The 25,138-nt window shown below is 45.1% G+C and overlaps 1 protein-coding gene across 5 annotated transcripts in view; it reads right to left on the reverse strand.

The window, feature by feature from the left end:
• LOC135892048 (bromodomain-containing protein 4-like) overlaps positions 1–25,138 on the reverse strand; it is a 200,912-nt gene that overhangs the window by 55,671 nt on the left and 120,103 nt on the right. For 3 of the 5 annotated variants that reach the window (XM_065419739.1, XM_065419738.1, XM_065419742.1), the window contains exons 8-9: positions 24,159–24,239; positions 22,932–23,060 (exon numbers count right to left, since the gene is read on the reverse strand). In XM_065419739.1, the coding sequence (XP_065275811.1) occupies positions 22,932–23,060; positions 24,159–24,239 (210 nt within the window). The remainder of the gene's footprint in view (positions 1–22,931; positions 23,061–24,158; positions 24,240–25,138) is intronic. The other 2 variants (XM_065419741.1, XM_065419740.1) reach the window with 1 other exon arrangement.

Genomic DNA, 25,138 nt, shown 5'->3' on the forward strand with positions numbered 1-25,138 from the left:
CAAGCCTGACCTTAAAAACCTCTAAGGAAGGAGATTCCACCACCTCCCTAGGTAACCCATTCCAGTGCTTCACCACCCTCCTAGTGAACAGGGTGAAGTTAAAGAAGTCAAGAAGGCCTGGTAAAGTCACAGAATTCATGACTTCCATGACCTCTGTGACTAAATTGTATCCTCAGTAATATATATTGCATCCACTTTAGTGCCAAAATAAGATTTTAATATTGACATTAGTCTTGCAGAGCCAATGGGAGGGAGAAATGGATTTTACCCTGGGTCAGTCATTATCCTCTGAATTGTTAAACAAGTTCTGGTGCAGAATCTTTCTTGCTGACAAATTATATTCAGATATAACCCAAGTTGATTCTCAGATCCCAGATAGTAGGGCTGGCAATTAGGCCTGGTTTACGCTAGGAGGTTATGTCGAATTTAGCAGCATTAAATCGAATTAACCCTGCACCCGTCCACACAACGAAGCTATTTAGTTCGACATAGAGGTCTCTTAAATTCGACTTCTGTACTCCTCCCCAACGAGGGGAGTAGCGCTAAATTCGACATGGCCATGTCGAATTAGGCTAGGTGTGGATGGAAATCGACGGTAATAGCTCCGGGAGCTATCCCACAGTGCACCACTCTGTTGACGCTCTGGACAGCAGTCCGAGCTCGGATGCTCTGACCAGCCACACAGGAAAAGCCCCGGGAAAATTTGAATTCCTTTTCCTGTCTGGGCAGTTTGAATCTCATTTCCTGTTTGGACATCGTGGCGAGCTGAGCAGCACTGGCAACGATGCAGAGCTCTCCAGCAGAGATGGCCATGCAATCTCAGAATAGAAAGAGGGCCCCAGCATGGACTGATCGGGAAGTCTTGGATCTGATCGCTGTGTGGGGCGATGAGTCCGTGCTTTCCGAGCTGCGATCGAAAAGACGGAATGCAAAGATCTACGAGAAGATCTCAAAAGCCATGACAGAGAGAGGATACAGCCGGGATGCAACGCAGTGCCGCGTGAAAATCAAGGAGCTGAGACAAGGCTACCAGAAGACCAAAGAGGCAAACGGATGCTCCGGATCCCAGCCCCAGACATGCCGTTTCTACGAGGCACTGCATTCCATCCTAGGTGCAGCCGCCACCACTACCCCACCACTGACCGTGGACTCTGATGATGAGATATTGTCGACGGCCGCTTCCTCGGAGATGTTAGCGGACCGAGATGAGGAAGGAGATGAGGAGGACGAGGCTGTCGACAGCGCTTACAACGCTGATTTCCCAGACAGCCAGGATCTCTTCATCACCCTCACAGAGATCCCCTACCAACCGTCCCCAGGCGTTAACCCTAACCCAGAATCAGGGGAAGGATCAGTCGGTAAGTGTTTTAAACATGTAAACATTTATTTTGAACAGAACATTCATATTAACAGTGGGTTTTTCATGATTTGTTTGCCCTAGGCGCTTAACGTTTCAGTCCTTGGCAGTGCAACTACTGCAAAAAAAATCTAACCATGTCCGGTTTATCATGATTGGTTTGCCCTAGGCGCTCTACTGTTTAGTCCGTGCCAGTGCAGCTACAGTAAAATTCGGTCTATATGTCCGGGGGATAGAGCTGAAATCCTCATGGGACATCTCCATGAAGCTCTCCTGGAGGTAATTGGAAAGCCTTTGCATGAGGTTCCTTGGGAGAGCGGCCTTATTGTGTCCTCCGTAGTAGGAAACGTTTCCGCGCCAGGAGATCATCAAGTACTCCGGGATCATTGCCTTGCAGAGCAGGGCGGCATACGGCCCTGGTCTTTGCAGGCTTTCCCGAAGCAGCCGTTCTTTCTCGGTCTCTGAAATCCTCATAAGAGTGATGTCGCTCATGGTGACCTGCTTTGAATTAGGTAGGGGAATGTTAGTATTGGGACTGCTTGCCTGTTCCTTTACAGAACTGTAACCGGCGGTTTACAGCCACGCGGTGGAGGCGGGAGAGGGGCAGCATACAGGGATCTTTCCCTGGGACAGCCGCGAGGGGGTGGGACAGGGGCAGAGTTCATGCTTGCCGGATTGCTGGCAGCAGGAACTGGCCAACGCTAGGAGCATTGCTTTGACCGTGAAAGGAGGCCAGTGCGATTATTAAAGTTTTAAGCAGCCACAAGTCTACGGCTTACCATGTCAGCCTGCTACCCAAATTCCGCTGTCCTGCCCCGCTTCTCTGATCTGCAATGCAAGACCCCAGGCACTGAATGCGAAGGCCGATAATTCGACCTTGTCCTGAGTGCGCATGTGATAGGTGCTGTGCATGGTCTTGTTCACAGGGAAAGACTATGTTCTTTGTTCACAACAAAATTGATCTTTCTGAGGAATTCACTCCCTTTTTCCTATCCCACAGCTGCGACTGTCTCCCGACCTACCCTGGCATCACACTCCCAGAGGCTGGCGCAGATTAGGCGTAGAAAGAAAAGGACATGGGACGACATGTTCTCAGAACTTATGGGCTGCTCCCGAGCCGAGGCAGCCCAGCAGACCCAGTGGAGGGAGAACATGTCCCAAATCCATCGAGCACACATTGAACGGGAGGAGAGGTGGCGGCAGGAAGACCAGCAGGCGACTCAAACGCTGCTTGGACTAATGAGGGAGCAAACGGACACGCTCCGGCGCCTTGTGGATGTTCTGCAGGACCGGAGGCAGGAGGACAGAGCCCCGCTGCAGTCTCTCTCTAACCGCCCTCTCCCGCCACAAAGTCCCATACCCCCCTCACCAAAAGTACCAAGAAGGAGGGGCGGCAGAGGCCGTGAAAACTCTCACTCCACCCCTGCCGACTGCTCAAGGACCAGAAGGCTGTCATTCCCCAAAATTTGATAAGTCCTTTCCTTCCCGCCTCACCCAAGCCCCCGTCCCAGTTTCATCCCCTAACTGTGTAGTTGCTAATAAAAAATACGTTCCTGTTAATTACTGTTTCCATCATGTTCTTTTTGAGGAGAGTCTGTTTGAAGGGGGGGAAGGGGGTTGGTAATTGGACAGGACAGTCACCTTTACCAGGGTACAGACGCGGGGGCAGGTTCAGCAGCAGGTCACACACACATTGCAGTCACTAGGCACCCTGGTCAGTCTGGGAGGTGGTTTTCATGTTCTTGGGGGGGGGGGGGGGGGGGGGGCTATGTGACTTTGTGGCGGGGGAGGGCGGTTAGAAATCTTATGCAGCGGTCCTTATCCTAGATCATAGAGCCATGCAGCAGGGGATCTGTAACGGTCCTCCCACTGCCACAAAGTCACATAGCCCCCACACACAGAGTCCCGAACAGGAGGGGTGGCAGGCTCCGTTGAAACAACCAGTCCACCAGTGCGGAGCCTGTCATTCCTGGAGTTTAGAAGCGTCCTTTGCATCACTACACTACACCCGCTCCCCACCACAGTCTGCGTCCCAGTTTCAACACTTTACCGCGAAAACAGTAATAAAGAAAACGGTGTTCATTAACAAATTTTCAGTGATTTTATTTTTAAATGTGTGTTGGAAGGGGGGGAACGGGGTATGTAACTGGAGAGGATAGTGAACATTCACTGGGTAAAGAAACGGGGGCAGGTTCAGCTTCTCTGTAAACAAACTTAATAGTCACAGGTTACCCTGCTCACTGAGGAACCTAGCTTTCAAAGCCTCCTGGATGCACAGCGCGTCCCGCTGGGCTCTTCTAATCGCACGGCTGTCTGGCTGGGCGTAATCAGCAGCCAGGCTATTTGCCTCAACCTCCCACCCCGCCATAAAGGTCTCCCCCTTGCTCTCACAGAGATTGTGGAGCACACAGCAAGCTGCAATAACAATGGGGATATTGGTTTCGCTGAGATCAGAGCGAGTCAGTAAGCTTCTCCATCTCCCCTTGAGACGTCCAAAAGCACACTCCACCACCATTCTGCACTTGCTTAGACGGTAGTTGAAGAGTTCTTTTTCACTGTCCAGGGCGCCTGTATAGGGCTTCATGAGCCAGGGCATTAGCGGGTAGGCTGGGTCCCCGAGGATGACTATAGGCATCTCCACATCCCCAACAGTTATTTTGTTTTCCTGCAGCCGTCTAAACAGACCAGAGTTCCTGAAAACACGAGCGTCATGAACCTTGCCCGGCCATCCGACGTTGATGTTTGTAAAACGTCCCCTATGATCCACCAGTGCTTGCAGCACCATTGAAAAGTAGCCCTTTCGGTTAATGTACTGGCTGGCCTGGTGCTCCGGTCCCAGGATAGGGATGTGAGTTCCATCTATAGCCCCACCACAGTTTGGGAATCCCATCGCGGCGAAGCCATCTATGATGACCTGCACATTTCCCAGGGTCGCTACCTTTGACAGCAGTACCTCAACGATTGCATTGGCTACTTGCATCACAACAACCCCCACGGTAGATTTGCCCACGCCAAAGTGGTTCGCGACTGACCGGTAGCTGTCTGGCGTTGCAAGCTTCCAGAGGGCTATGGCCACTCGCTTCTGGACACTCAGGGCTGCTCGCATCCAGGTGTCCTTGCGCTTCAGGGCAGGGGACAGCAACTCACAAAGTTCCAGGAGAGTTCCCTTCCGCATCCGAAAGTTTCGCAGCCACTGTGATTCATCCCAGACCTGCAGCACTATGCGGTCCCACCAGTCCGTGCTTGTTTCCCGGGCCCAGAATCGCCGTTCCACAGCATCAACATGACCCATTGCCACCATGATGTCCACGGTGCGGGGTCCCGTGCTTTGTGACAGGTCTGTGCCACTCTCAGACTTCATGTCCTCACCGCGCTGCCGTAGCCTCCTCGCCCGATTTCTCAGCATCTGCCTCTGGAAAAGGTGGATGATAAGGTGCGAGGTGTTGACAACAGCCATAACTGCAGCGATGGTCGCAGCGGGCTCCATGCTCGCAGTGCTGTGGCGTCCGCACTGTCACTCACCAGAAAAGTGCCCGAACTGATTGCCCGCCGGCGCTTTCAGGGAGGGATGGCGGGAGTGACGGTTGGATGACGACAGTTACCCAAAACCACCCTCGACACATTTTTTTCCCCAGAAGGCATTGTGGGCTCGACCCAGAATTCCAATGGGCAGCGGGGACTGCGGGAACTGTGGGATAGCTGCCCACAGTGCACCGCTTCCAATGTCGACGCTTGCCCCGTTAGTGTGGACTCACGAAGTCGAATTACTGTCCTTAGTGTGGATACACACGTTCGACTTTGTAATATCGATTCCACATATTCGATTTAAGTAAAATCGAACTACTCTCGTAGTGTAGACATACCCTTAGAAACACCATCTTTTTACAGGTAAGGCAAATGAGAGACAGACACACAACGCTATCTGAACTAAATTCTCAGAGCACATCCTAACTGCTCAGTCAGGTAAATAGTGGCTGGGATTTAGTTTTTAAATAAGGCAAATGTAAAAAAGCTCTTCATGGTACAGAGGAGTCCCAAACGCCAACATTTAGTTACTGTGACATGCCAAAGCACCACCCCCACCTAGAGCAAAGGCAGCTGGGGAAACAAAGTTAGTCTAACAGCAGAAGAATCCATTTTAAATATTCTCTAACCCATTTATCATTCAATATGTAAAAACTAAAGCATGACTCTTTAAAAGGGTTATATTTAAAAAATGTAAAAACACGTTTATGGTGAAAAGCCACATAAATGCTACCAATCATAATATTAAGTCTGTATTTGTCAGTTAAGCATGTACTGCTCAGTCATCTCTGCTCAGTCATATTTTTGCATGTTACAAGCAATCTGTGGCTTGTGCCTCAGAACAATTAAGGGGGTAATTCTGCCTGATTGATATGCAGTCATTTTGCTCACATATGGCCTACCTGACTTAGCTATTTAAACATACATTTAAAAGGAAATAACTAGTAGTGGGCCACATTACCATGACATCAAGGTTAAAGGCCCAAATCCAGGACCTTACTGTAAGTCTAGCTACCTTTCTGATATTTTACTTATAATTTCAGAATGCTGAATGCATTAGCTGCCTGGAGACAAACAACTAGACTATTAGAAATATAAGGCTGTACCATTTAAGTAATTTCCCCAAGATATGCAATCTGTCTGGAAACTGGACTTTAACCACAATACCCTTGAAGGAAACAATAGGGACAGGGGAGAAATAGTTTAAAAATTGTATTATTTTTTGTTTGTTTGTTTTTAAGACAACTCTTGCATGCTGAAATTTTCTGTGCCAAGTTATACCCTGTACTAACACTTTATTCAGCACAGACAGTTTAAAACAAGAATTATGCAAATACCCTCTTAACAGTACCACTGCAGTGACTGCTGTCTGCCCTCCTTCTTAGCAAAGGTACAAGCTCCATTTCCTAAAGACAATGATTACATCATAACCAGCTGGCTACAGAAAGCAAACACCACCTCAATTACATTTACCACTTGACCAAGCAACCTGCAATTATACTTTAGTGTGAACCAGGGCCCAGAGTCACCTTTATGTGAAACACTGACTTAAATCAATGATATGGCAACTGTAAACTGAGAACATTTAAGAGTCTGATATGAAAGCCTAAAAGTATTTTTCAACATCTGTCCATTTTGTTTGTTTGAATGTTTAACTGCAAAGTTTTTTTCCCTGTAAGATTCCAAAAGACGACATAACCAATGACATAGGATTTTAGCAACACTTGAAACACTCACCATTATCCTTAAGAGGTTGAAAAAACTGAACTTTAGAGACATTAGTTTTTTCTCTCACAAACCTTATGCTGTTTCCCTTTGTGAACTCTCTCACTCTAGCAGAGAGACCAAGATGACCACATCTCAGATTTCTGACTCTTAAGAGAAACAGTTTTGTTTATATGTATTTTCAAGAGCCATAGCCCTTTTACTTTTAAAATCAGATAAACAAGTTTTTTACTTATCAAAATCTTTGTGATTCACATTTGAATCCCTTTCATAGAAAGAGTGAAGGATTTTACAAATAAAACGTAATCTGTGAATAATTTAGATCTGAAGAAAATAAGGGATTTTGTTCATATAACTGCAGCTCTTCTCTTCAACTATATTTATATAGAGAAAGAGTAAATGTGGGTAAAACAAAAATACAATGGTTAGAAACGAAGTTTTGAAATGATAAATATGAAGAACAGCCCTAATTAACTGCTGCAAAAAACAAAACAAAAAAAAGCGGGGGGGGGGGGGAGAGGGGGGGAAGGGCGGGCGCACAAATTCTCATCTTTCTCTATGACACACTTCTGCTGTCAGGATTTTCAGTACCATCCCTCTATCAAGTTTTGAATGCATTTAAAAGAATAAGGCAAAAATTCACCTTCTGCCTGGAAGTTCAACATTTAACACTAGGTTGTTTTGTGTATGTAAGAGTTTATCTCTTAACTCTACTGTGTATACAACTTAGATTAGAAACTCTTTAGCACAGGGCACATGTCTGCTCATCATGGTGCTATGCATACTGTTGGTATGAAAATAAATATTTACCCATGTATTTACCCATAACTCATTTTAATCACTCACCAAATAAAATATGCTGCAGTATAAAAATTTACTATTTAAATATGAAACTATTTTAACACACAGTTAAATAAAATAAATCAATAACCTCATTTCACAAATCAGCTATTAAGCATTATCAAAAATATTTACACAAGAGACTAATGATTCCTTTGAACAACAAACATTTAACAGGACTTTTTAAATAAGGAAACTGAACACAAAACCAACATGCTTTTCCTTCTCCTTTGTCCTCCCTTAGAGTACAGGCAAAGGATCACAGATACGAAATTTGTACTGACTTATATACTAGTCTACTTTGGCTCTTGTACCACACCTGTCACTATGACTTGAATGAAATCCTTTCTTGAAACCTTCCTGCACTTTTAATTCAGTCGCACCCATCTCTGAACTCTCATCAGTCTTGGCCTCAAGAACTTGTATCTGTAGGATTTTTTCCTCTATATGCTTTTTGTAAATCAAAGTAATTATAGCACCATTTGCCTTCCCATAGACTTTGTATACACTAGATTTTTTGCCAAAATATTCTCTCTGTTGCTACCTCCAGTTCAACTTCTCAACTTGGTAGCAATGGTAAGTGCACAGGTAACTCCAGGTGTGTATTTACATTTTAACTACCGTATCATCTAACTTTGCTTACAGAAGGTCTAAGAAGATGCAGTGGGGTAGACTGTAGGCTCTTGAGGGGCAGGGACTGCCATTTATTGTGTGTGGATATCTATCACATTAGGGACCCAATCTGTTGACCTTTAAGCACTACCGTAATACAAATTTTGATTAATCATATCATAGGTGGCCACCTAAAGCCCTGTCTGCCCTAACAAGTAGCACGGTTAGTGGCAAGTTTTTGGCAAAAAAAGCCTCGTGCAGACAAGGCTCTAAAGTTCCTGAAGTGCTTCACAAGCTTTACTAATCAGACAACCTTCCCGCCACAAACAAACAAATTGCCTCTGCATCTGAGGTGTTTAACAATGAAAAGCAACACTTTCACAGCAGGTTAATGCAGAAACTGAAAACTACAACTGCCAACTGGATCAAGTAATAATTAAAAATAAAACAGGCAGAAAAAATAATCCAATAAAAGCAGCTTGAAGTTGACACAGATACCATCTAGTGGCAAAAATACATTGTTAACCTACTGACAAAAATTCACTAATTTATACTCAAATACAAGCAAACATCTTTATGAACAGCACAAAATAGTGATCAGAAATGGGCAAAGGGTTAAGTAGTCATATCAAAACATGACACTATTGAGCACAGAGCCACAGAAAGAACCAATTTCTAGCACATTCTCAGTGGTTACAGACTGACTTCCATTTTTAGTATGATGTAGGCGTCTCTTAACGTGCAATTTAAAACCTTATCTATGATCAATCATAATATTCTCAGTTACCAGAGGTCTGCTCAGACCTAATTTTTAGGTCCCGCCCAAGTAGGGTCAAGTCATTTTTTGACCTGACTTCAACCCTGACCCTTCTACTCCATTCCCCTGAACCCGAATTGCGACTGTTGCTACCTCCTGCCATGGGGTTGGCACAGAGGCAGCTGCATGCTCTGGTCCTGTCACCCATGTTCTGCTGTGTGTACCCTGCAAAATGAGTATGCTGAGGCATCACAATACCTCTCACACTGCAGCACACACACAGAGTAGCAGATGGTGGCAGACAGCAGGAGTAAGGCACACAGCTGCTGTCACAAATAACCACCACAGGCTGACCTCACAGGCAAGTGGAGAGCCAAACCCAGCTGTCCCAGACTTGACACTTGTAGTCTGGTTCAGACTGGATTGCAGGACTTAGTATGAAAAACTGTTACTAACCTGTTCCGTAACTACTGTTTGAGATGTGTTGCACATGTCAATTTCGCTTTTGGAGTCTGTATGCCCAGTGCATGGCCATCAAACTTTTTCCTTCAGCAGTACCCTTTGGTGGCTCAAACTTCCTCTGCTACTGTGCGTCACTGCATGCAGGTATAAAGAGCAGAGCTCCCTCTAGCCCCCTCAGTTCCTTCTTGAAATAACTCCAATGAAGATGGGTACGAGTGCATGTCATGGAATGGACACGTGCAACAGATCTCTAAGAAGAGCAGTTATGGAACAGGTTAGTAACCCTTTTTCTTCTTCGAGTAATTGCACATGTTCATTCTACTCTTGGAGACTCAGAAGCCATAAAACAGGAAGTGGGATTGGAATCTATTTCAATAAAGATTGGAGAACAACTTGTTCTCCTCTAGCATTGTCTTTGGAGTCTTAAGCACAGCATGTGGATCATGGAGATGTGGACCAAGGACCAGGCTGCCACTACAAATGTCTGCAACTGGGACTTGTGTCAGAAAGGTCGCTGGGGCTGACCGTGACCTCATCAAATGAGCTGTGACATTAGCCAAAGTCATCGCGCATGCATATGCAGGGTGCAATTCAGGAAGAAATTCTCTGGGTGGTGGAGACCTCTTACCGTTTGCCAATGCTACAAACAACTGGAAGGATCTATGAAAGTGACTGATTTGTCCAGGTAAAATGGCAAGGCTCTTATGTCCAACATATGCAAATGCTCTTCTACCCAATACCACATATAAGCAGGGAGGAATACTGGCAAATAAATTGGCTGGTTGATGTGGAAAGTGGAAGCCACCTTTGGGACCAACTTCAGATGAGGATGCAGGTAAACCTTGTCCTTAAAGATCATCATCTGTGGAAGTCCCAACATTAATGCCAGCAACTCCCCTGCTCATTTGGCCATGGCTAATACTACTAAAGACTAGACTATGTATATATACACACACGTTATGTTCACAAAGGCTGAGAGAAAGAACTGCTCTGATATAGAACAGAGTTCCAATGAGTGTCATGGACAATAAAAAGGAACTGAGGGGGGCTACCTTTTATATCTGCATGTAATGGTGAATGGGGTGGGGGCTCAAGCTACTAAGCGAGTACTATAGAGGGGAAAAGTTTCTGACAGCCACGCGCACCAACACCTAGAGTGGAATGCACATGTGTAGTTACTCAAGGAACTATTGTTTATTTGCATACTATATAGACTTTGCATACTATATAGATTTTCATGAAGTCTGTTTTTTCTATTATACACAGATTAGTAGCCAGTGTTGCAAGATTTTACACATTCAGTCTTAACTTTAGCATTTCCTGGCTTCCAAGTGCTTAACTTCGCAATATTGATATTTTCTTAATGTCATTTTTTTGCATGGAGTTTCCTAGCTAAAATTATTTGTATTGAATCTCCAAGCAAGCCAACAAAAAAACAAAACAAACAAAAAAACCAGTTACCTACCTTTTTGTAACTGTTGTTCTTTCAGATGTGTTGCTCATGTCCATTCCATTCTAGGTGTGCGTGTGCCCACATGCACAGTTGGGAGATTTTTGCCTTAGTGGTATCTGTAGGGTCGGCCACGCTCATGTATTGGTATATTAGGCGTTGCCGACCCTATGCCCTTTCAGTTCCTTCTTACTGCCCATGACGGTTGGTTGGAGCGCCATGTCTTGCATCGCAAGAGTGTTAGTGGTCCTTACAGTCCATTGTTCTGTCTCCTTTGTTGTTAGTTGCTAGGTACTTAGTTAGATCTTTAAGTTAAGTATTAGAGTATTGTTTAGAGTCCCGGCTTGGACTGCGCCTCGGAGCGGGGCATGCCCGTGCCCCAGGTTTTAAGCCATGTTCATTGTGTAGCCGGCCGATGCCCATTAGTGACCCCCACGAGAGCTGTTTAAAACGTTTGAGGGAGTCCCACAGAAAGGATAAGTGCAGAATCTGCAAAAACTTTCACCCTCAAACTCAGAAGGAGCGGGATATTTGCTTAAGGGCCCTCCTCATGGAGCTTGCGCTTCGTCCTACCTCTCGATCGGACTCCACGCCTGGTACCTCGATTTGACAGTCCAACTCACATTCTTAGTCCTGGGAGAAGTGCCGGCTGAGCCAACCGGCTGTGACATTCTGGGCTCCAGAAGGCAAAACGGCTGAGATCTGACTCTGATTGGCTATATACCAGTTCCATAACTTTCTAGCTTCGGCGCACAGGAAAGGGAATCTCTCTCTTCTGGTTATCAAACATGCAAGCCACGTTGTCTGTCATGATTGTGATTGTTTTGCTACTGATGAGGGCAGGAACTCAAGGTAGGCAATCCTTGAGTTCCAACAAATTGATATAGAGACCAGTTGACTGAGGTGACTACCTGCCCTGAGTTATGAGTGAGGGATGGGGGTATATCTCAGCAAACAGCGATGCATCTGTTGTCACACTTATTATTGGAGCAGGTTGGATCAACGGGACACCCACACAGACTTTGCATTAATCTTGCCATCAATCCAGAGAGTTCTTCACCTGGACGGGAACCTTAACCTGTTCGTCCAATAGGTCCCCCTGAATCAGCCCTAAAAGCAGCTGAGGCATAATTTTGCATGCTTGGTCACAACGGTGCAAACTGTCATATGACCCAGGAGCTGCAAACAGTTCCTTACTGTAGTACAGGGTCTTCCTTGACTTGTCCCAACCAGATGTGACAAAGTTACGAATCTGAATGTGGGAAAGAAGTCCCTGGCTACCAACGAATCCAAATATACCCCCATGAATTGTATTCTCTGTTACAGGGGCTAATGTGGATAATTTTTTTTTTTTTTTTAATGTTTAGCTGGAGACCCAATTCTTGGAGGAGAGAGGGGGCTCTGGATGGAAGTTGGTACCGGTTTGTAAGATCAGCCCTTGACTAACCAGTCGTCAAGATACCGAGTGACTAAAATTGCTTCTCACCAAAGGTGAGCAGCTACTACTGCTAAAGCCTTTCAGAATGCCTTTGGGGCCAAACAAAGTCTGAAGAGAAGTACTCAGCACTAAAAACAATCCTGGCCCATGGTGAAGTGCAGGTATCCCCTGTGTGCAGGATGTATCTCTAGATGGAAATAGGCAATCTGTAGATCGAGGGCCGAAAACCAATCTCCTGCCTTTAGAGAAGAGATTAGGGCTGCCAGAGCCACCATCTGGAACTTTTTTGAGACGTGATACAAAAGTATACCTTGAGTAAAACCCCTTCCCGTGAGGTCTACTGCTCCTTGTCGCAGGGCTGGTACATCCAGTCACCCTTTGGGGGTGGGGGAGAGCTGCTTTACAGCCCTGTGGCTGGGTCTGTAGGGCTGTCCTTGGTCTTGAGGCAGCGCGGCCTAGCGGCCAGAGTCAATAGCTCGGCCCTTGCTGCCAGGGCAGCGCGGCCTAGCGGACAGAGTCAATAGTATGGGTGAGCTGGGTCACCACGCTGGGATGAGTGGTGGCCAGGGTAGGGGGACCCGGGCCCTCCCTCTCCACTGGGTCCCAACCCAGGGCCCTGTTGGTGGTGGGGTTGCCCACCACCAGCTCACCGGGGATCCTACCGAAACACGCCGAGCTAGTCTCTGGTTCTACAACTGATTCCCTGCCAAGTTTCCCTGGGTCACTTCCTACCCAATTCTCTGCAGTTTGCCGTCTCTGGGTCCCCACGGTCTCTCCACTCTCTGTGGCATCCTGAGCCTAGGGGGTTGTCTTTGTCTGACTGGCCTCTGAATCCTGGAGTGCAGGCGGTCCTCAGACAGGAGCCAGCAGTGCACTTCCTTCCTCGCCAGCGGTCAGCCCAGACTGAGCAGCTCTGCTTCCTTTTATACCCTGTCTCCCGCTGGAGCATGCCCAGCAGAGCTGAGGGAGCATGGCTGCCTCCTCAGCCCAAAGAAAAGGATTAACCGCTGCTGCACCAGGGCGGGGCTGGTACAACTAAACAAAGGAGGGAGTGTACTTCTTGGCTCAGCATAGTCTTGTTAGGCCACGTCCTCACTACGGGGGGGGGGGGGGGGGGGGATCGATTTAAGATACGCAAATTCAGCTATGCGAATTGCGTAGCTGAATTCGACGTATCGCAGCCGACTTACCCCGCTGTAAGGACGGTGGCAAAATCGACCTCCACGGCTTCCCGTCGACAGCACTTATTCCCACCTCCGCTGGTGGAGTAAGAGCGTCAATTCGGGGATCGATTGTCGCGTCCCAATGGGACACGATAATTCGATCCCCGAGAGGTCGATTTCTACCCGCCGATTCAGGCGGGTAGTGTAGACCTAGCCTTAGAGGGGTCCCTGAAGAGGATGTGGAAGGGAGGAAGGGACAAAGTGGATGGTGGAGTCCAATGTTATAACCTCCATGACACTTGTGTCTGCTGGAAATGGGAAAGGCAGTCTCCAAAAGTGTGGAGGTGGGCAAAAGGTCGCAGCTTGCAAACTAGAGGTGAGGGAGGAGTTGAGCCCTTGACCATCCTGTCAAAATAGCTATTTCAAAGATGACTGGGTACTTGCTGAAGGTGGGTGGGAAACTTTTCCCCTCCGAAATCTCAGTCTCTTTCTAGCAGGTTCTGTGAAATCCAGAGAATTGTGTTGGGTATGATCTTTGGGCAGTTTGAGACCCACTAAATCTCCTCTTTTTTGTAGGAGTACATATACCCAGAAACCTCACCATAGCCCTGGAGTTCTTCAGCATGTGCAGGGACTCGTCTGTATTCCTGAGAAGAGCTTCTGATCAAACAGGAGGTCCTCAACTGCATTTTGTACCTCTCTCACGAACCCCAACAGCTGGAGCCACGACACTCTGTGCATGACAATTGCTGTGGAGATGGATCTAGTAGCAGTGTCTGCAGCATTCAAGAATGCTGGGAGAGGGGTTCTGGCTAATAACTGCCTTAATGATAGCCTGAAAGTGCTCTCTATGCTCTTGTGGAAGATGTTCAATAAAGGTTGCAAACTTGCTGTAACTCTTGTGACATCATACTTAGCCATGTCTGCCTGATAATTTGTGATCCAAAATTGAAGGGTCGCGGATGAGTACGCCTTTCACCCAAAAAGGTCTATCCTTTTCTGGTCCTTGTCATAAGAGGCAGACCTGGAATAATGCTGTTTACCTGGCTCGTTTACAGCATCCAAAACATGGGAATTAGTTGGAGGATGGCAAAACAAAAATCCTGAGTCTTGGGGTAACAATATTTTTTATCTGTCCATTTACAAGTTGCCCGTATAGTGCCATAAATTTTCCACACAGTCTTTGCTGGATCCATGAGCTCGTCATTATTGGGTAACGCAACCTGGGTAGGTGTCACTGGCTACAAAGTGTCCAGGAGCTTGCATTGTGTGTCTTTAACCTCCTCAAGAGGTATCAAGGGGGTGTCCACCATCCTCTTCACAAGATCCTGTAATCAGCAAAAAAGCTCAACCATCGATAGTGATGGAAACATGACTACTTCATCCAGAGACAAAGATTAAACAGGGGTTTGAGGGGTAGCCTTGTTGTCCACCCTAGCCTCCTGTCCCTCAAAGGTCTTCTGGTGTTGGAGGTTTGGTGGAGGAGAATGTTTGAGACTAGTTTCCTGGTGCAGTGGAGCCAGAGGTCTAGAAAATTGCTACGGATACGCTGCCCAAAGACTCTAGTGGTCCATACAGGAAAAGGGGTGGGACTGATCCTAGGACTGATCCCACTGTCTCTGACATGGACGAGAATCCTTATGGGTTCCTGTAAGTATGGGTTCCACAGTCTCAGTTCAGGCCTCTACGTGCTAAAGTAATGCAAACAAAAACAAAAACAACATAGAAGACTTCCTTGCATGGAATGAGACAGTTATGATCACCAGCCTATCATCACTTCTTGTCTTTGTGAACCTGCTCCAAGTAGAACAGTAGTCAAACTGACAGTGCTCAAAATGTTCTCCAGACAAAAAGCCTATAGACAAGTGAGGTACAACCAATTTTTTCTTCACTTAAAACAAAGGATTGAGATCTGCTCAAAAAAAACAGAATCCAAATTAAGAAGTTGCCAGAAGTTGGTGAATAGGAAACCCTTGTAACCCACCATTCAGCAATAAATGAAACCCCCATAAAAATGCAAACAAAGCAGGAAACTATTTTAAAATCTTGCCCGGAAGGATGTCATTTATATATTTTGGTGCATATCAGAGGGAAGAACATTCTGAAGTTGCAGGCACTCAGTGGAAAAAGACCAGCCTTTCACTCCTCTGTTATACAATAGGACAGTCAGCAGGCTTAAAACTGCTCACTTCTAGTGCTACACTAGAAGGCTGGGCACAAAATGACCGTCAGATTGGCCCAAGACCTTGTCATGCAATCGTTGGATCCATCTATGCAGTATTGTACAGTGAAGACTGGGTAGAGATCTGATAGAGATGATTTAACATGGATCCCTAACATCACTTCAAAGCCTGAAAGGAGGAGTTCCATGCATCTAACTTTTCACATCTTCATAATTTAGTCTCATTCTCCTAAGCAAAGTTAGAGGACACAATTAATGCGAAAATGCCCAGAATGCTGAGACTGGGAGGCCAGGATTTCAAATAAATTACTATAGGAGGCAGGGAGGAAGGAGAACAGTGATTTCCATGTAGTAATAGCCTGCAGCCTGGTAGAGCACCCATATACCGAAGCCCTGATGTTTAGAACTGTGAGCTGTAATTTAAATTCCCTTGTGCTAGCCAAGTGCTTCCTGCCAGATATACCAGCATCATTGATGCTTGCAGGCTCTCTGTGGTGAATCCCTCAGTTCCTCCTTAAAACATCTCTCTCTCCTTTTAACAATTTTAACAATGATTTTAAAAACTAACATGCTGTGTAAAATGCTAAGCAGATCACTCAGTAGTATGGAAATTCAGAGTGTGGCTTTGAGCATTGCTGTAGCTAGACAGTTATGATGCACTGACAAGAAACTTGAGAGGTCACACACAGTGTGATGATGTAGTCAAAAGATCTAATGCTCCTTTGAGCTACAGTGCAGGATTCTTTATCCAAAGCCACACAGGAATAGAAGGACATATATATAGCTTGAGTAAATGCAGCACACAGCAGCAAAAGTGATAGGAATTTAGATTCATGAGGAATATGAAACAAACATTAAAAAATGGCATATAGGAAAAATTCCCTGCATATAAGCCAACAATTTCTGCGGCATTTAACCTTTCATTTTAAAAAACAAAAGCAAGTTTTCACTCTTTAATGGCTGGGAAGAAAGCTTCCCAATGTGCAGACCTGCCTTCTTAAGTCTGCAGACAGGTCTAGTGTGTGGATGAAATCCTGGTCCCACTGAAATCAATAGGAATCTTGCCTCTGCCTTCAATAGGGCCAGAATTTCACCCTGTACTTCTTGCTGCTTAAGGCTTTCAAAAACAGAGCTGAGCAAAATTAAGACTGGTCAGTGTCAGTGCAGCTATTCAGAAATTGACTAGAATTTCAGTATCAGAGAAGCCAGTCTCACTCTGCTGTTGCTTGGGAAAAGCTGTGAAAACCAGCAATGGAAGCTATATATAGGAGAAGAGGGTGCAAAAATGGAGGTTAAAGTAGCAAGGGTAAGGGGCTGAGTTTTAAAATTTATCTGAAATGTATTTGGTAGGCAGGATCCAGCAAAACACTGCTATTTATGCATGACACTGTACCATGAGGACCACATCTGCCACGTCACCACTGGCTGCCTTAACTAAGGAGTGCAATTCATTGGGTTCTCATCAGGTCATTCAAAAACATGAAGCTTAAATAATGTATTCAAGGAGAACTCCTTCACCAACAGAACCAGTCTGTGAACTGTGAAAGAAACAACGCTGTTATTTAGGACATCATTAGCAGAAACAGTGGTTTCACTAGGTAGCTTTGGTTACAGCACAACACATATGCCTACCCTGCACAAGACAGCTGCTACCAAATACCACTGTCTCTCTTAACCTGAAGAAGAGCTCTGTGAAAGCTTGTCTCCCTTACCAACAGAAGATTGGTCCAATAAAAGACATTACCTCTCCCATATGGTCTCTAATATCCTGGGACCAACACAACTACAACAACTCTGCATACATGGATCAGAAGCAGCTTTTTAGGGCTGTGAAAGCTCAGGCTAATTATGTCTTTAAACAGTCCCACAATTGCAGCAAAGAAGCCACAAAATAGCCACCCATAGTGCCTTTGGAGTCGAAACATAAAAGAGCAACCAGCATTGAAAAAGTGGAACAGTGAAACCTAGTGTCTGAGAATATACAGCAGTACACATCCCTAGGACAATAGTAACTGTATAATTCCCCTGTCCTCAAAGTGCATAGCCTAAAATAGATCTGTTGGAATTTAAAACCCAATATCTGGGGTTGGAAAGCAGAAAGAACTGATTAAACTGCTCTAAAATGGAAAAAAGATGTGAAACTTCCAGCTGAATAGCCAAATCTTCATATGACCACCCGATGGCTCCTACCTCCTTGAATATTATCTACCAAAAGAGATTAGTCTCTCAAAGCATATCTTGGAGAGAAGTACTTTGGCTCACTTCAGGAGGAAGTCCTCAGTTTTCCCTTGGGTAGCTTGCCTACATATTTTCGAAGATAGTTTGTAATCCAACCCTTACAAAATGCTTCAAGACCTGATGAATGGGCAAAGTGCTTTCAGGTTTCTTCTCCTCTTGGAAGGAAGGTGAAAACTTTACATGTTTCCGGTTCACATTTACATCAATAAGTGCCTGACAATTCTCCAATATAAGATCATCTCCAAGGGAGGGGAGATGCAGGAGCAAGATGATGAGTTAAGTTGCAGCCAAATATAATTCCCTTTAAAAAGCCATCCTGACAAGCTGTCAGTCTGGATGGATCTGGTCTTCACTGAAAAGGCTAGATTAAGCAGAACATCCAAGTATACCAATATAGTATGGTGTACGGGGCAATACAATGGAGTAGCTTTCATGATAGTTATAGGAGGCCTTCAATATTCTGTTCTAAGCCGAGCAATATCCACAAACTACATGCCAAAATGCCCAATGCAGAGTGTGCACGTGTGTTTTCAGCATAAAAAATGAGATGGCACAAGGGAGCACAGCACCGTGGGAACCTCGGGCTCTTATTCTGGATCTTCTTCCTGTTACGAGTGTGAAGTTATTGAAAGATAACTGACTGTTCCTACACAGGCTACTGGAACTAGGAGAGTCATTCCAGCTGCTCTGAATACGAATGTAAACAGACATTTTCATGGAATACTGAAGTTTCCATATTGAGTGAAACACTTCCCTTCTGTAAGCTACACTGCTATTTAAAAAAGCCCTACAGACTGCAGAAGTGAGTGGAGAGTTGCACATTTTAATGAAAGGCTCTGACGCAAAGGATTACTGAATTTTGATAAAGGATTACTGTGATGGCAACACAGAGTACTGAGTACGACAAAGTTAGTTATAAAGTTATTTGCTTCTGAGGCTTTACAAGCTGGGAAGCAAAACAAGTTTTCACTTCAGTTAAAGGGTGGTAAACAAAGTACACAGTTACAGAGACCAAGGAGAGATTACTCACATTGTGCGGTAACTACAGTTCTTCAAGATATTTCCCCCCCACCACCACTCTTATGGATGCTCAACTTCAGATGCCTCCCAGGAGGTGTTTGTATCAGAGAGTTTCAGCAGCAGTGCCCATTTGTCTCACACAAGCACTCCTGATGGCCTCATGCCCTGTACTGAGATATAGAGCTGCATGGGCAAACTACCCCCAGTTCCTTTTCCACTGTGATTTCTGCGAGACAAAACTTTGAACCAGAGGGAAAGGAGGGTGGGTAGTGGGGCACCCATAGAGAGACATCTTGAAGAAGTGCAGTTACTGCACAAGGTGAGTAACCTCTCCTTCTTCGAGTAATGTCCCTATAGGTGCTCCATTTCAGGTGACTCCCGAGCAGTATCCCTGGAAGCAGGAGGGAGCTTTGGATTTGAGTCCAACACTGAAGTTATAACTGCAATGTTAAATACAGCATCTGATCTGGCAGCATGAATCAAAGCTTAGTGTTTGGAGACCAGGTTGCCACTGTTCAGATATCAGCCACTGGAATATCCTTCAGCAGTGCTATAGAAGCATGCTGAGATCATGTAGAATGGGCTAGGCACTTCAGAAGGAGGCTGAACCTTGAGAGTTTTGAGTGGAGATTGTGGATCCTCTGGATCTGTCTATAAACAAACTGTCTGGGAGACTTTCAAAATGGTTTGGTTCTGTCCAGATAGAAGGCTAATGCTCTTCTGACATCCAAAGTGAGGAGGGAAAAATCTTCAGTGGTCTGGTGTGGTTTTGGGAAGAAGACTGGAAGATGAATATCCAGGAATATTAATGGTTAATACAGAATTTAAAATATACCTTTGGTAGAAGGCTATGATGTGGTCATAATGAAACTTTCTCCCCGAAGAATACTGTAAAGGGAGGGTCTGGGATTATAGCCCCCTTTCCCCCACTGTTTTGGCAGAAGTGACAGCCACCAAGACAACAGTTTTCATGGCCAGGTGAAGATGGGAACAGGCAGCCACTGGCTCAAAGGGGACAATTAAGGACCAAGTTAAGTTTAGGGGTGAGCTCTATTCAGTGGAAAGGTTCAACCTCTTAATGAATTTTGCTGTCCTGGAGTGAGCAAGCACTGAGAATCCCTCAACACAGCAATGAAAGGTCATTATGGCTGCCATATGAGCTTTACTGAACTCATGGAGAGTCCTGACTTTTTCAATTCCAACAGGTAGACAAGGACAGCGAAGAGGGAAGAATGAACACGTGAAAACTGCTGCCCAGTACAACAGTGGTGAAATCTCTTACATTTCTGAAGGCAAATGTTTCACAAGATATCTTTCTGCTGTTTAACATCACTGTTATACCTCTGCAGAATAGGAAGATGCTATCCCCAAGAACCATCAAGGAACCAAGCTCTGAGATGAAGAATTCCCAGGTTGGGATGAAGAGTCCAACGGGAATCCTGAGACAGCAAGTGGGGAGATGCCAGACAACAAAGACGAATCAGCTAAGGGTACCACGCTTGACTTGGTCACTATGGGATAACTAAAATGGCCCTGGGTTTTTCTTGTCTGATCTTGTTCAACACTCTCAAGATCAAAGCTGTGGGAGGAGATGCATGGAGAAGGGGCCTTTTTTCCAAGGAATGAGGAAAGGAGTCCACCCTCCTCTTGAGCAGAATTTCTTGTACTTCCTGTTGGTGGTGGCAGTAAACAAGTCCACCTCTGGAAACTCCAGGGTCAGAAAAATGCAATTGCGGATCCATAAGTCCAGCTCCCAATTGTTATCTAGGGAGAAGTGACAGCTGAGATTGCCACCCATCATGTTTTATATACCTGGAAGGTGAGACTGAAATAAGGTCGTGATTGGTTATTACATCAGTTCTATAGCTTTATTGCTTCAGCACAGGGGGGGGGGGGGGAGAATCTTGCACCCCTTTCCTCCTGACAACTGACGTAGAACATGCAGGCTATGCTGTCTGTCAAGACTTTGATGGATTTGCCTTTGATTAATGGAATGAAATAGCTACAGGCATTTTTGACTGCCCTCAGCTCCAGGAGGTTGATGTGTAGAAGAGACACTTGGGCAGACAATTTGCCCTGAATGGTGAGCGTCCCCAAGTGTCCCCCTGCACCCCACCATGGCTGCATCTAATGTTACAGTGATATAAGGCTGGATGAAAGGAACACCTGCACAAACATTGGATGGGTCCTTCCACCAACTGAGTAAGTCCAGTACTCAGTGAGGGAAAGACACTAGATTGTGCTTCTTCAGGCTATAAATTATCCTGAGCCATCCCTGGACAGAGCAAAGATGTAACCTGGCATGTTATGTTACAAAGGTACAAGCTGCATGTGTTCTGGCAGTTGGAAGCAACGGTCTTCCCAGTAGTCACCACGAGAAAGGCATGAGGCTCTTGAAAACCGTTAATTGGTGGCCCAAAGATTCTAATATAGCCACTGAGGAAAGCCATTAAGCACAGAAGATGGCATCCAATGCTGCTCAGACCAATGAGAAGGGACATAGATTTGTCTTGCCCCTAGATCCTCTCTTTCCATAAAGGTGTTAGGGAAGATGTCCCTATACCGACAGGTCCTTGCACAAAGATTTGGGAATCTGAAGAGAGGTCCTCATTATTGTCTACAGGATGAGCTCTGCCTAGCTCAGAAAGTACTGGAGAAGCAGGTGGCACCAGGGAAAGATCTAATCCTGGTGACCCGGTTGATATCAGTATCAACAGGTACTCCCCATTGAGAGGGGAGACTTCGGCTCTTCTGAGACAAACAAGTCTCTTGAATACCTAAATTCTTGTGGTATCAGGTGGATTTGTGCTGAGAATGAGGAATGTTCCACAATCTGTACCAGGTTGAGACCTGCTTTGATGGGTCCTGTCTAGCAGAAGTCATTGGTACCAAAGATGACGACTCCTTTGGACGCACCAAGGGACCCTGGATCACTTGTCTAGAAACCAAAGGCAGCACAGGATGGCCTGTCGGTACAGCACTTCTGGAAGCAGAGAATGTATTGTCTCTCCTAATGCGTTCATGCTTAGGTGGTACTGAGTATAGCTTTGATACCAATGTATGGTTGTTACTGTGGCTCTTTGAAGGGCTCTGAGTCTTAGAAGACTTCCCAGTATTACCGGAGCCTGGAGCCTCAGCAGTATTCAGTCCGGGACCTGAGGTCTCTGACAGTCAATTTCTGAAGACACTGGGGCTTTTTTGAAATAGGCTCTTCATGAGGAGAACTAGAACTCCTCTTTTGAAGTGCCTATTTGGTACCCTCCAACATCTTTCCCTGAAAAGGTGGGGGGAAATCTGGTGCAGAAGCTGATGAGGCACTACGCTCAAAGGCTGATGTACAGGGGAGTATCGTGGCCTGGATCCGAAGATGGGAGTGCTCCATCGTAGAGGAGCTTGAATTTAATCTCCTGTTTTTTTCTAGCTTTGATCTTAAAGTTAAATAGGTATTGTGCTTTTGAGGGATATGACTGTACCCCAAACAGTAATTGTACTGGCAATGTCCAGCACTCAGTGGGACAGATTCCTGAGACATGAGACTGTACTTGAATCCCAGAGATCCTGGCATACACTGGCGACAAGGCAAAAAAACCCATAGGGAACCCCTCAGGCGGGGAGAAGGAGAAGCACTGAAAAAAGCTCGCCTCAAATGAAGCAAAGAAATTATAAAATACAACTTGTAGAAGTGAATAATTACACGAAATTAAAAATTAGATGATCCTAAAGCAAGCTTAGGGCAACGCTAGAAGCAGGCATGCTAGACACTCTCTCAGGCTGAGGGAGGTTTGCCACACAGCTCTACTCAGAGTTGGGACAGGGAACGAGGATGTCTGGAGTTCATGCATGGGCTTAACAGGCACTGCTACTGAAAACCTCCAATCAAAGATGCAAGGGATGCATGCACACCTGAAGTGGAGTGCCTATAGGGACACTACTCGAAGAAGAAAAAAAAAGTTACCAGTTCAGTCTGTTCAAGCTGGTATAGCAACTACAGTTCATGCTAACACTGCAATGTGGAAGATTTGTTTTTGAAAATTTAGTGTACCATTCTGGTATATTTCTGTACTTCAATTTATTTTACTTTTAAGTTTAGGGTATAGGTTATGATAAAGTTTCAGGTACGAGTTCAAAACAGAAAAGCACTCTAACAAAGCAGTTTCTTTACCTGCAGTTTCCGTGCCATAGCTACCACCTCATGATCAGCAGGGTTGTATTTGTAACAATTGGAAAACATCAATCGGACATCTGCTGCAAATTCCTGAGCATCTCTGTATTCCCGGTTCTCCAGTTTAGACTAGAAGGGAAAACAAAACTCCACTATCAACAGAGCAAGCAAAACAAGTTACTGAATGGACAAGGAATATCTTGGATCTATGGCAGCCATAGAGTTCTGGGCTTCCACCTAATCTCCATCTATATCTAACCTTTGCCAAATGGAGCATTGCTTTGGAAACTTGCCAGAAACCTGAGATCTGCACTGGATTTACATAAAATGGAGCACATTACAGCCATCCTGAACTATAACATGGAGGTGCATCCAAAAGACGACTACAGAAATAGCATACAATGCAGCTAAACTGCTGAGACCAAAATGGAACATTGTATGCTGGAGCTGGTATTCCTTCATAGAACATCCATCCATAATAACGGGCAGCTGCAAGCTACATGGGAGAACGCGACTGCCCACATGTGGCAGACACTTTCACTGACTACCAATTCAAAGGACAGTATGAAGGAACTAATCCACTAGATTACTGGTCCCCATGCCCATGAACATCATTACCAATCACAGTGCAGGGTTTTGTTTCAACAACAATGCGCTAAAACTTCACACACACACCTGAAATTATTTTTTAAACAAACAAGTTTTTAATCTTTGTATCACTTTCTTATAAGAGAAATCCCAAACTGTCAGTCGCAGTTAAAGACATCCCACAAGTCGGGACAGTCCAGGATAGCAGTGACAGTTTGAGGAATTAGAAATTGGGACCACAGGATAATCCCTCCTTCAGGTCAGCAGGAACTTGGAAGCATTCAAGAAGGCAACATGCTTGGCATTTTTCTGTCAGACACAGGGAACCACATCCAACTGGCTGTGGCAATGTAGGATTTTTGAGAGTAGTGTGGGAACAAATCCCCCAAGGATCTAAGGATGAATCTTATTCCCACCCCCGGGGAAGAGATAGAGCTTGATTAAAGAAACAAAGCAGTTGAACTGTGCAGGCTTAGTCAGTCCAGAGTGAGACTGTCGGGCATTACAAAAACACAAGCCTTAAAATAAACTCCCTGCACAGCAACCTCATTTTATTATGAAGTGAATGTAGTGGTGTGAAGCCCTGATGTGTGCAGATCTCAATTTATCGACAGTTGTCCACACCATCTCATTATATACCTCAATTTTTGTCTGAAGGAGCCAGAGGTGAGGATAGTTCTGTCTCCATGGCTCATTCAATCCTTTGCCTCTCTGCTGTGCCTGCCAACAACAAGGCCAAAAGTGATGGTGTTTTTTTGAGAGGTGGACACCTGACCATCAGCAACTGGAACAAGACCCACCAATGCATTTCATATAAACATAAAACAGTTGTCATGGGCAATGATTTTTGCTCACAACCAACTTGAACTAAATTTCAACCAGTGACCTGGAATAAAGAACTTTGTTATCCCATTACCAATGCTTCAGCCATCCAGATCCTCTCTGTACTTGTGGTTTTTCAGAATTTCCTAGCTGGTTTTTTTTTTTTTTTTTTGGTTAGATTTGGAGAATACTACAGAATGTGCAAAGTTATTATGCATATTCAGAAAAAGGGGCGATGGTACCAGCTCAATCTTCAGCACAGTTTTTAATTATTCAATTGAAGAAAAAAACTATACTCCTTCATTCACTTCATTCTGGCAAAGTTCTAGTGTAATCTCAATATGGGGGTGGGGGAGAGAGAAATTTGTCTCTTTCTTCTGCTTGAAGTATTTTAAAAAAGAAACCTGGGTTGTGTGAATACTAGGGCTCAGAGTTAAATTGATACAACCAAAGAATTCTGCAGTTTAAAGCTATGTCCATGATGAGGTTATAAAATGACAGTGCTCCAAACAATGAATTGACATTTTCAGCAGAGATATGGACTGCTTTCCAATTACTTCTCTTGGATAAGTAACTCCCAAATACTCCATGAGAGGGAGCTAGCTGTGTCCTCACAGCAGAAGGCTTCGATTTAGATGCTCTGGAAACATAGTCCTTTACATTAAGCAGAACATTTCCTTTAAAGGTGAATAGCCAATGTGGTGGTGGTTTTTCTTTTTTTTTGTTTTTTAAAGAAAATTCCCCTACTACAGCAATCTGTACTGATTGATTGAGCCCATTATCTTAGCTAAGGGTAT

Source organism: Emys orbicularis, chromosome 19 (genome assembly GCF_028017835.1).
Source record: "Emys orbicularis isolate rEmyOrb1 chromosome 19, rEmyOrb1.hap1, whole genome shotgun sequence".
NCBI classification, from domain to species: Eukaryota; Metazoa; Chordata; order Testudines; family Emydidae; genus Emys; species Emys orbicularis.